The sequence below is a fragment of the Pezoporus occidentalis genome, unplaced genomic scaffold (assembly GCF_034315485.1).
Source record: "Pezoporus occidentalis ecotype Australia unplaced genomic scaffold, CSIRO_AGI_Poc_V1 ctg119, whole genome shotgun sequence".
In the NCBI taxonomy this organism is placed as follows: domain Eukaryota; kingdom Metazoa; phylum Chordata; class Aves; order Psittaciformes; family Psittacidae; genus Pezoporus; species Pezoporus occidentalis.
The window spans coordinates 1,112,393-1,124,543 of record NW_026912983.1 but is presented as its reverse complement, the minus strand read 5'-3'; the positions used below and the strand labels follow the sequence as shown (position 1 = coordinate 1,124,543).

At 41.4% G+C, this 12,151-nt stretch overlaps 1 protein-coding gene across 4 annotated transcripts in view; it reads right to left on the bottom strand.

The window, feature by feature from the left end:
- UBE4B (ubiquitination factor E4B) overlaps positions 1 to 12,151 on the bottom strand; it is a 39,037-nt gene that overhangs the window by 22,720 nt on the left and 4,166 nt on the right. Inside the window, exons 2-8 of one of the 4 annotated variants that reach the window (XM_062604418.1) lie at positions 10,212 to 10,398; positions 5,417 to 5,552; positions 4,789 to 4,876; positions 2,877 to 3,021; positions 1,963 to 2,191; positions 1,083 to 1,493; positions 95 to 208 (exon numbers count right to left, since the gene is read on the bottom strand). In XM_062604418.1, the coding sequence (XP_062460402.1) occupies positions 95 to 208; positions 1,083 to 1,493; positions 1,963 to 2,191; positions 2,877 to 3,021; positions 4,789 to 4,876; positions 5,417 to 5,552; positions 10,212 to 10,398 (1,310 nt within the window). The remainder of the gene's footprint in view (positions 1 to 94; positions 209 to 1,082; positions 1,494 to 1,962; positions 2,192 to 2,876; positions 3,022 to 4,788; positions 4,877 to 5,416; positions 5,553 to 10,211; positions 10,399 to 12,151) is intronic. The other 3 variants (XM_062604425.1, XM_062604434.1, XM_062604443.1) reach the window with 3 other exon arrangements.

The window sequence follows — 12,151 nt, the reverse complement described above, 5'->3', positions numbered from 1 at the left end:
TTTCCCAGGTTACTTCGAAGACCACTTGACCCTACACAGACTTGTTAGTTCCTCATCAACCAAACATGCAGGTTACATTCTCTTTCTCCAATACCTGGACCCAAACTGGATACAAGAAAAATCATCATCTTCATTTTCTTCATCACTACTGTCCTCAGACACATCAGAAACGGCAAGAAGGAGGAGGGAGAAAGGGTTGTCGTATATACTACCATGACAGAAATGGAAAAGGCCATCAGATTTTTTAAGCCAGAAGTAAATGGCAGCTTTTCTTCTTAAGTCTGCCAAAAATCATCTTCTCTAAACATGCAAACGATGGAAAACTTCCTGTTAGTAAAACCAAGACTATACTAACATGCTCTACTGCACCACTACAAGTTATCCACATATCAAACCATCACACGATCACAAACCAAAAACTTCAGCAGAATTTTTGGGACCTGATAAAAATTAGCTCTTAAGTGGGCATGTTTAGACACAACCAAACACACAGTATTACAGTTCCAAGCTACTGATCTTTACAGCAGTGGTCTCAAATCCTTGCGTGCTCATGTCTCCCTCCTGCAGGGACTGGGGATTCCAGAAGCAGCCAACAGAGAAAATGCAGGAGTACTTGGCCTGACATACTGAAATAGGCTAATCTGTAATTTAAATCTATGCACCAGGGAATCAAATCCAACACATTCCAGCAAGTAACAGCTTCCAACAAATTAACTAAAGCCCTACTGAGAAAACTGATTTCAAAGCAGGAGGGTCTCTTGGGTTTGCTATCCAGCAGGAGCAACTGAGCAGAAAGCTAGGAGTTTAACTGGAATGGATGCAAGAAGAGTAGGAAACTAAAACAATATTGCTACCTTTAAAGCAATTACATTACACCCTCAAACACTCGCAGAAGCAGGTTTAACACATTGGCAAAGATGGCTTGTTAGCAAGTCAATGTATTAGCACAAACCAAAGCACCGAAATCAACTCGGGGTAAGTAGGGTGAGCTCAGCACAAACATTAAGTTCTTCCAAACTGCATGATTATGCCACACCCTGCACAGCACACATTAAACACGCTCTTTTGTGCTTGTGAAATACCTAGAAGGAATCCTGTTCAGTAAAGAAGAACGCCTGCGCAAGGTACTGGGTGAAGCAGTAAACAAAGGTGGACCCATTGTTGTGGGTCTCTGTCTGGATGGGGTGACTGGCATGGCTGGAGGGCTAGCAGCCATGGCTGGAGGACCTGGTGAACTAGATGGGATGGAAATACTCGAGGAACGTGGGATGGAAGAAGCTGAAAAGCCACCAGGATGGGTAACAGTGTACGGCCGGTACCTCGGAGAAGAAGGCTGCATCCAAGAAGGGCTTGTTGCTGTGAGGTGAGAGCTGACAGTAATGGAAGGCACAGATGTAGTGGCAACTGAACTGGCTGGTGGGGTAAGAGATGAACCAGTCATTGGTACATAGCTTGTGAAATTGGTAGTAGGAGCTGGACTAGTCCCATAGAGACTAAACCAGTTACAAGGGAAGAAGAAAAAAACAAAAAGCAATGATTTAGGATATGCAGAAAAAGGGTGAAAAAAGATAAAATGAGCAAGAGAAGCCCTTGCCCTTGTGATGACTCTTCAGCAGTGTAATTCTGCAGCTCACACACATTATTCCTTCTTGTTACTGGTGAATAAAACTATGCCACAATCTACACATTTTTAAGTTAAGAGTCATGGCCTCCACTGATGCAAGTCAGGGATACTTCTCAGAAGGAACCAGCTACATGGCTCTAACCTATCAAATACGCTTCTAGCCATGGCAACATAATCAAAAACAGTGAAATGGTGGCATATTGACATGAAAAGTGTGATGAACTTTAAAAATCTGTTCTATTTACTGTTCTCAAGGACATTTCTATGCCCCTCTCTTTCTTCCAGTCTAACAATCAATATTCAAGTGAAATCTGTATTCAGTTATAATCAGAAGTCACCTGGACAATGAACTGGAACCAAAGGAGCCCACATTACAGAACATGGGGCTGCTTCCTGGGTTAGAGCCCATGTTTAGAATCAGGCTTCTGTCAGGAGAGCGGGCAGCTGCAGCGATGGGCTGGGAAGTAGCTGTCAGGCTGGCAAACGGGTTTTCATCCCTCGACTGTGTGGACATCATCAGCACTTCCATCAGAATCTGCCCGATCAAGTCCTTAAAGTCTGAAAACACTGTTGGGAATAAGAGAGTTAGCATCAACTACCACTTTATATTAACTAGGTTCTGGAATTACAGCTCCACAAAAACATAACTCTTACGGGAAGCGCAAAAGGTCACAGATGACCTGATGCTGTTACTGTTGATTATTAAAGTTGGCTTGTCTGGCCCTCTCCGATTTCCCCACCCTGCTGTTGAATTGGGAAAGTTATGTCATAAAGAGAAGCACACACACCCCCCCTGATATGCCCACACTTAAAATAACAATTTGGAATTTGGTCACCTTAGAGCTGAGAGAAAAAAGTATAATGTCATAAAGAAAATAATCAGGAATTCTTAACTTAGCAAATTAACTGCTAAAAGTTAATTACAATGCAGGACAACCCATTCATTCACTAAAAGGTGTCTGGGGGAAAAAATGAATCCAGCGACACTGCAACATCGGCACACCAGTTTAACAAGAGAAAACCTAACCAACAGGAGCATAGCAACTGACTAACACAGGAGCTATGTCCAATTGGTCCCATGTTCCTCTTATGGGGATTCCATTTCCTGCTCCATCTGCTGCTAAATCACGCAAAGACCACAAGGAGGTGGCTTTGGCATTGGAGCCAAGGGAGAAAAAGCTCAGAATAAAGAACAGAGAACATGACACTCAACTGAAACAATCCTAACAATGAGAGCAGTTCAGATACCCACCTTCCTTCGGGTTCTGCTTAAACTGAGCAGAGAGTGAATTGAGGAAGATAACGTCTCTGTCTCGGTCCTTCCAAGAGACTCTGAAGATCTTACAGACCAGCTGTAAAGCTTGTTCCTCAGACACTTCAGACCCAGACAGAGGTTCCTTGGTTGGGAGAGTAAAAAAAAGCCATCAATTTGTTTGCAATTGCATTAGTCAAGTCACAGTCAGCACAGGAAGGAATAAGCTTCTCCAAGTCTTTCCCCGCTTTCAAATCTTTGCCCAGATAAAGACATCTTCCACTTGAATGAAGTCAGGACAGGACAAGAGACTCAAGAGTTTGCCTCCTTCCCCTTTCTTCCAAGAAAAGGAAGTGCTCAGAATGAAAAACTAGTTTCTCTAAAGAGAATGGTACTATCTAGTGGCCAGAGCTTAAATTGGAGGGCTCTTGCAATCCTAAGGCAGCTTTGAGCGTGCACATGAAAAAATGGTGGAATACAAAGAAATAAACTCCAAGGCATTATCCCTGCAATGTCATGAGAGGCAGCACTTAAAACATGTCCAAACATACGTAACAAACCAGCAACATGTGTCCTTCCTCCACTCTCCTACCAACGCTGTAAAAGCAACACAATACACAAAGCAATTCAGCTACACAGGATTTAAAGACGGAAAAGTTTTAGTTTGGAGGCTATTTTCCTGCAGGAGTTGTAGATATTGACTAGCCCAACACAAAACTGATGATCTTTGAGTAAAAGATGCACACGTTGTACTGTTGTGTATCATACCAGAGATACCAGTATTCTCTTGTTCTAGAAACAAACAAGTCCATGAGGAAGAGCAAAACACAGACTGAGAAAAACAAGGTTGCCACTCAAAAACTCCCCTTTTCCCTTTCAATTTGGAACCTCGTAATGGTGACCAGGTAAGCCTTGATTTACCTGAGATTTCCAGCAACTACCAGCACTGGACCCTTTCCAAAAGCTTCCCCTCAAACTACTTAATACAACATAAATTGTGGCACATTAATTCCTTTTTATTGGCTTAATCATTCCACTGGTGTTTTACTGGTTTCAAGTACTTCTCCTGCCTATTTCTGCAAAGAAGACTTGATTATTGACATCATTTCCAATGCTGCTAACCAGACAAGGTTTTTTGCTCATAAATAAGGACTACGCCGTCTCCTAACCGCTTAACTTTCTGGTATCTCCAAATGAGTAAGAGGAATTGCATTAAGTTTGTAAAGCTCTATTTTATTTTCCACTGTTCCCCCTGCTTCAAGACTGCCCTTGATTCCAAGCTATTTATTTCACAGTAGCACAAGGCAAGCTGTCCAACTGCCCAATTTGCAGCCAGGAATTGACTGGAAAGGGTTCTGCGGCAGCGTTATTGCTACATGGCTTTAAGCCAGGCTTTTACCAACTGACCTTATTACTGACAGTGCAGGAATAAAGACAGACATCTAATGAGCACTGCAAGAACTGCTGTAGAAACTTCTCTCCGCTACAATGATGTCCCATTTATTTATGGCTTCATTTCATATGGGCCTTAAAATCAAATGACAGGGAAGACAATTTTAGGAGTGAACTTAAGTTTTGTACTCGCTTTCTTTTTCTACTTTGAAGGGGCCTACCACTTGTCTAAACCTTAATAGGTCACTTTGTTGTAGGACATATAAAAAAATACATTTTCCTCAGAGTTTTCAACTGTCATTCGTAAACCAGTTTGAGACAAAAATGCAGCTTGGATATAGAAAGTTTTGACTTTTTCTTCCTTCCCACAAATTTTAGTGAAGAAATTGTTCACAGATGACATCTGAGGGCTAGCTCCATCCTCTCGAAAGCACATATTCAATATATGGAGGGAAGTGAACTCCCTGCAAGCTGAAACTCTGCATCATATCTCCATGCAACCGACATAAACCAGACTAACCTTATCCGTCAGGCTCCTTTTCTCTCTGCGATCATTCTCATCCACCTCCATGTTTTCAATTCCTGAATCCACATCTACCTGGGACATACTGTAAGTGGAAATAAGAGAAGTCCATTAACTCACAGAAAGCCACGGACAGTCCTCTGTAAGATGCTGACTGAAGGAGTGTCACCTTAAGTAGAAGTGGCAAAGAAAAACCCATGCAACAGGAACATCCATACGCACTAGCAGCAATTAAAATCACTAGCTGATAAATGCTTCTCATATCACATTTATTTTGAGCTCAAGAAGCACATTTCTAAAGCTGGCAATACAAACTACACAGCTATGAAATCCCATAACCTTTTCTTTTCTACACAGAGTAGCTGAATTATCCCCACCAGACATGCTCATCACTCGCTGTTTAAGATAATGCTTTGACTTTCACCACTTTAGGTCAGGAATTCCCATTAAAATCAGACTAGAAAAAGCATTACAGTGGTCTAAACAGCGTGTCATTTTTAAGCATTAAACTCTATAGCATTAACACAGCTGGAAGTGAGAAATGGCAGAACATTTTCCTGTGTAAGTGGTTTTGATGATGAGCATTGCACAGTATTTTCTGGCTTAGACAAGCTGCATTTTTTACCTTTTCTCACAGGAGACACTATCAATATCCATGCTCTGAGACCGAGAGAGAGACTGAGATTGGGTTTCAAGGCTGTTAGATGGAGAACTGCTGAGTGAACTCACTCCTTCGCTGCTCTGGCTTCGGTGGGCTACTCCTAGAGAAAAGGCACCACCAAGATTACTACTAGGGAGAAGAGAAGGTACTACACAATTATCTGGATGGAAAAGGAGAGGAAATACTGTTTCTCCATCCAGCTCTTAAGCATTTAGTAATGCATTCGAAATTAAATGTTAATAATATTCACATTTGACTACAGATAACCACATTTTCTACCTCCCCTTGCAGCAGCAATATATGTATGCTTACCTGCATTACAACACAGAGAACAAAACTAAATGTGCATCCATTAAGTGCTCAGAGATTCACTCCCATACAGAATACAAGCACTAGCAATCCAATTGCTTACCAGATTGCTCTGTATACTCCCTTAAAATCTTGTGAAAGCCCATCTGAAGTCTGTCCTATCAGAACAGGACTTCACTCTGGGTCATTATAATGGACTTAACTTGGGTGAGGAGACAGGACATAACTAATCTGAGTTCCGACAGCCTTCCCACAAAACCTCAATTTACTAGGAAATTATTGGTACCTTTCCTTCTCCACAAGAAGGAAATAGGCATCCAAGAGGTCCTAACAACATTCCAATGGTGGAACACCAGCAAACTGGAAGCAATATGATGGCTTTGGTGCAGGGCTGATGAACATCAGGGTATGAACAGAAGGATTCACTCTGCAATTAAGACTTCTTCAGCTAAGTGTTAGATACTAGCATGGGAGGAGGAAAGTTATAGCCATAATTTCAAATGAAGCAGAAAAAGCCTTTCCTTCAGTAACAACACAAGCTGAATGACTTCTACAAACACCTAAATGACAGGGCTCTTAAGTGTAGTCCATTCCTGAAATTTGTGCCTAGTGACACTGTTAGAAGTTATGATTTATAGTAAAGTAGCATTAACTGCAAGCTGCAACTGTACCTTATCAATAGCAGGTATTTGCACATTAGTAAGCAAACTACTTGAAGGAGGAGAAGAAAAGGTACTATTCATCTGTTTGCTTAAAGAGAAAGCAGCAGTGCCTTTCACTCCTTTGGGTTCTTTCACCTGCAGCTTACAAGACATTCCCCGAACAGTATTAGGTTTCAGGTGAGCAGTGCAAAACCAGCTTGACAACCTATTTTTAAACTCCAGTAGTGTTACTACTGAAACGTGCAAGCTTCTCTCACATTTACAGCAGCAACGCATTCTGAAGTTACAGTGGGGGCAGCAAACCAGAGCAAGTCACGACTATGCTCTTTGACACAAGCTGTTTGTTTTCAAACACCCTTCCCAAAGCTTCTCATGGTTTTGAAACAATTTGTTTTACAGCAACAAAACTGCAGAAAGCAGAAAGATCCCATTTAGAAGACAGCTTGCTGAAGAACAGCTAGATGTTCAGCATGGGAGGTAGGAAAAGTTGCTTCATTCTACTGCTTTCCAACTCCTGTTTTACTTCCCTGGATATAAAACAGTTTTAACTCCTTAAATTAGGTTGGAAATCAGTCAGTACTCAGAAAACGCTCAGATCTTCAAATCAGAAGTGGAAAAGATATGTGAAGTAAAATTAATTTGCATTGGTATCCAGAAAGTAATTTACCAAGCAGATTGTCCAACTTGTATATATAGAAATAGATATATTTATAACTAAAGACATATAAAAGCACTCTAACGTATGGCAGGACAACATAGAATGCATATGCAAGTTGCACATTTCACAAAATACTTGCTAAACCTAAGTTTTACTCAGTTTTGTTCAAAGCTTCTGTGCTTTGGTCAGCACCTTCAGGGCTGTAGCTGGGTGTTATTCATTAACAACATTCAGACAACATTCCTGAGCCCATTAGGTTTTCAGTATGAGAAGCATAATAGAGATAGGAACCAAGATCCTCCAAGAAGCTAGATTTCACATCAACACCTATCTGCCAGTATTAAATGTCTGCATAAGATTTTACCCATGAATGAGGAAAATATCAAGAAAAACTCTTATTTCAGTTCTAAATAGCTACTTCCTCCAGTCCTGGAATTTTTGTGATGCCTGTCACAGCTTTGACACTGACAGTGCATGCAAGAGACACAAGCCCAAAGCCTAGGACAGCTTCCCCACAAAACCAAGGATATAAATATCAAGTACAGTGACTGAACTGAACAAAGCTGCTCAGTCACTCAGGTTGAATAGAAGAACCTTTCCAAAGCAGAACTTCAGTGATACAGATAAAGATAACATCCAGCAGAAATATGCTGTCCATGGCAGGGGAAGGCTGACTTCAGAAGGGCATTCCAGCATGCTGCTGATTTAAGATATGCCAGTTACAGCCTTGTTTTCCTTTAGTACACCAGTTGAAAAGGGATGGTCTGCCTTGAGGCCTCCCTCTCTCCTTCTCAATCTTCCCAAAGGAAAAGCTACCCATTTCAGTGGATGGAGACCAGAGCAAATAGGGCTTACAAGGGTGAGGAATTGCATTGCTCTACATTCTACTCCCCCTGCCAGGAAAACGTACTTCAGCAGTCATACTGCAGCACTCACCAATAGGCTTCTTGAAACAAACTCTTCTCCCTACCACCTTTTCACCACATTTACTTCACTGGATCAGCTATACCATAAAGTTCCATTTTCCTTAAATAAAGACAACGCCAGAGATGTGCAAAACTGATGAAGACCACACACCCTGTATGTGTGGCTGTCCCTGCTACACTGGTTTTAGGCTCTCCAAAATATTTTCCAGATGCATACAAAATAATGATCATATTTTCCATGAAATCAATGTGTAAGCGGGATCTCGCCATGACACGCAGCTTCTTACAAAAATGGATGCTTACAAGGACACTATTCTGCTGTGGCTGCTCTCTGTATGTCCAAATGAATTCAAACCCTCTGCAATCACTTTAGTCTACTGCTCAAAGGAACTCCTGCAAACCACACAGCATTGGCTGAGTCTTCATTTATGCTAAATAAGTACAGCAGATGATGAGTTGGGAACTTTCTTTTCCTGGTCTATTCCCCAATTTAACCATATCTCTTACCCTGGTGTCAGAGACATGCATTATTCAGTTGCTGCAATGAACTGTAGGAAGCGAACGCTATCCTGACTTCTGTTTCTGGTCAAACAATCTGGTCTGTATAGTACAGTGCAGATACATGAATTCTTATACCAGAAGTCTCAGAGGTGTTGGCTATTTGACCACTCCAAACCATGATAAACCTGCCTGCAAATACACACACATTTGTACCTTCAGGTAGATGTTTCCACACCTCCTGCTCTGTTGGCATTAGCAGTCACAGAGTTGTGCAGGAAGATGGATCATGACCTCATGTAGTTGAAAACTATTTATTTCTCTTGGGTTATTTTTCACTTGGATTAAGCCCATGATCCACCCCACCACAGAGCTGCTATGGACAGCAGAGGGAGAGAGTGAGAAATACTCCTTTTGGCAACAGCCAGACCTAAAGTGGATTAAAACAGTCATGAGGCTGAATGAACGCAGTAAGTGAACTCTGCACTGCTCTTAAAAAGTCACCTTTGCTTCTGGATTGCTGTCTATAATCATGAGGACAATACGCAGTGTTAAATTCCACCTGCAGTGAGCTTCTCTCAGGAAATGCTTTTGATAGCTTTTCTCTGTCCTGCTTTGGATACGAGTCAACAAAATAAGCAGGAAGGAGTCATTTCTAGGTGTTTCAGAACAGCGCTGTAATTAAATTACAGGATTTAGGCTTCTACGTTACTGTACTTGTAAAAGGAAAGAACCCCACATTTCAGAAAGGAAATAGGTAAACAGATGAAGAATTCTGCATGTTTATCAAGGACCATTAGGACAAATACTATTTCTATCAAATTACTAGAAATCCCATTGAAACCCTCTTCGAAACAATCACGACACTTCTTTAGAGATGGTTTTGTGAACCTCTTCATGTAGTAACATAACATGCAAAACAGTTTAAGTTTCCAGATAAAGATCACAATACTGGAAACAACGTCAGTTTGGTTTGATATCCAAGACAAATTTTGAAATCAAAATTCAGGGAGTATTTTTGGCGGTTTTTAGGTCAAAAGTAGTATTATATGCAAGAATATCGTCTTTACCTTGCTAAAGTGCAACCTTCTGCTTTCTGCCTTGTTTGATTTTAACAGATCAGGTATTACCTTCTGAAATAAATACCCTCTGTAAATATCCTACTTGCATTCGATCCAGTAAAGAGTGGAATTGGCAAAGCAATACAAAGGAGAAAGCAAATACTTTATTCTTACATTGACAATGCACAGTCAGTGCCTACTATTTTTAATTGTGCCAAACATTAGTAATTAAAGATCAAAAAATGAACTTGGGACTGATTGCTAAAGCATACACAGAAACCGATCAATAAAAACTGTGTTGCAAGACTGAGAAGGGTTTTTCCCCTGTCTCCTTGACAGATTGGTTTTCTCTTCTGTGATAATCTGTAATATTAAACTGTATTACAATCTACTTTCGTAACCCATATATTAAATGCCATTAGTTTACTTATACCTGGCAAATAATTGTATCTAACCATTTATTATTTGGAAAATGGAACCAGAAGTACCTTCATTCACCATTTTGGGATGTTTCTTTCTGAACATTATTTTTAGCACAGCAGAAACAGCATGAACAGGAGCGTTTGTGTTCTAGACATCAGGAGATGTCTACCAACTTTCAGTAGACATACAACAGTAGTACTTGTTGCCAACGTGCCAGCCTACCTGATGCCCCAATCGGAGAGGTAGCTGGGGTCATGCTATGGACATTTAGGCCTAGGCTATGGGATGGTCCTGGGCCTGGTGCTACTACAGGAGGTCCAGGCGGGGTCTCTCTCTGCGGTGATGTAAGTGGTGTAGTAGGCTGGGATGACGGTCCACCGGCCAGCCGAGCCAGGCGCCGCCGACGGATCTGCACAAGGCAAACGAAATGACAACAAGGAAGTTTGATTGTACGTATGCACAGGCACCCCAAGGTTGCCCTTGGGCCCTCCTACACGGTGGGGCATTACTCCTCTGAAACTGCAAATACAGAAGCTTTACTTGATAACCTGCTGAACCCAGGTGACTCGTACTGCTGTTGCTCTGTGTGACAATACTGCAACACCCTTCACGTTTAGGCTTTAAGTATGTGTTTGCTGCCTTGGAAAACCACGTGCACTGGAGAACACTGTGTTTGTCCCTCGAAGGGTTGTGTAAGACACGTGTAATATTTACTGCTCAGCAACTTCCAACCCTGTAACACTCCTCCCCGTTTATTTTGGCATTTGACAAACGGCATTAATCCAACAAAAGGGACAATCTGAACATGACCTTTGCCTTAATTTCACACCACATGATACTAGTCACCCGTGCTAGTCATCTGCTGGACAGAGGCATCTTGAGAAGTAAGGACAGATGGTAAACAACATCCTCGCATCACCTAGAGACATTTCAGCACACAATTTGAAACAACAGATTAGCATCTGCCTTCGACTGCATGACACTAATATTATACATGAGAAATAGACTAAAAAAAACCTATAAACTCATAATTTTAAGTTCTTCAGTTGAAACTTGAAGCACAAATGAAAACCAGAAATCATTGATCATCAGGCTGCCTGAGAAGATCAGTTCCCAAAGCTTACATCTTCAGCTCAAAACAGGCCCAGCACAAAACACAAGTAACATGTTTGAGGGTGTCCACTCCCTGCAAAAATAAGCAATCCATGTAATTCCCTCTTTGTATTAAGATACTCAAGCACTGTATGCAATGCATCAGTTTCCATTGCTGCTCATAATCCTAAAGAACTGCCAAGCAAGGGAAAGAGCGAACGAAAGATTTGTGTCAAGTCAACGTCTGCGCTACAGCACTGCAGTCATTTAATGGCCGGTGAAACCTACTCCAACAGGAAGAAGACCAGATCAAATGAAATCAGCCTTCAAGAACAGTGGGAAAATGCTGTCTGGAACCACATCTCCCTCCATGACAGGCGTCGCCACAGGAAGAAAACAAATTCTTCTTGTGCGTGTGTTCTCAAGATAAAAAGAATAGAATGGCTTAATCCCTCCTCCTTGTCAAGCAAAATAGGGGAGCTTATTGCATACATAAATAGTACAGCTTCACTGTAAGCAGAAGCTGTATTTACATATTAGGGGCTCTAAGATGCTTTCTAAACACCTTCATTTTTCTCCACTTGTACCTCACATCTTATGTTTTCAGCTGCTTATCTGAAAACATGACAGAACCACCTCACCCCTCAGAGGCATGCCTGAGAACACTGTGTCAGCTACACGCCCCCATATCCACCTTCCCTACTGGTGAACCCAAATGAAGTGTTCCTAGCTTACCAAGCTGTACCAAAACTACTATCAATAAAACCATCCAGTTAAATTGTACATTTGAATTAGGGGCATTGAATGAAAGTTTTAGAAGCTGTTTCCTTACCATTCAACTGCTCTGTGACTGTGTTTTTCAGATAAAGGAAGGCAGGGAGGAACAGAGGATAAAAAATACAAATACACACACAAACAGCCCATATATGCAGCAGTGTCTGAGGGACAAAGATGCAGATTAATTATGTAAAAGGCAAGAAAAATAAAGGTAATGTGAAACTTTCCCACAACTGCTCATATTCATCCTTACTAGCTAGCTCCACATCTGATAACGGGAAGGAAACGTGAGA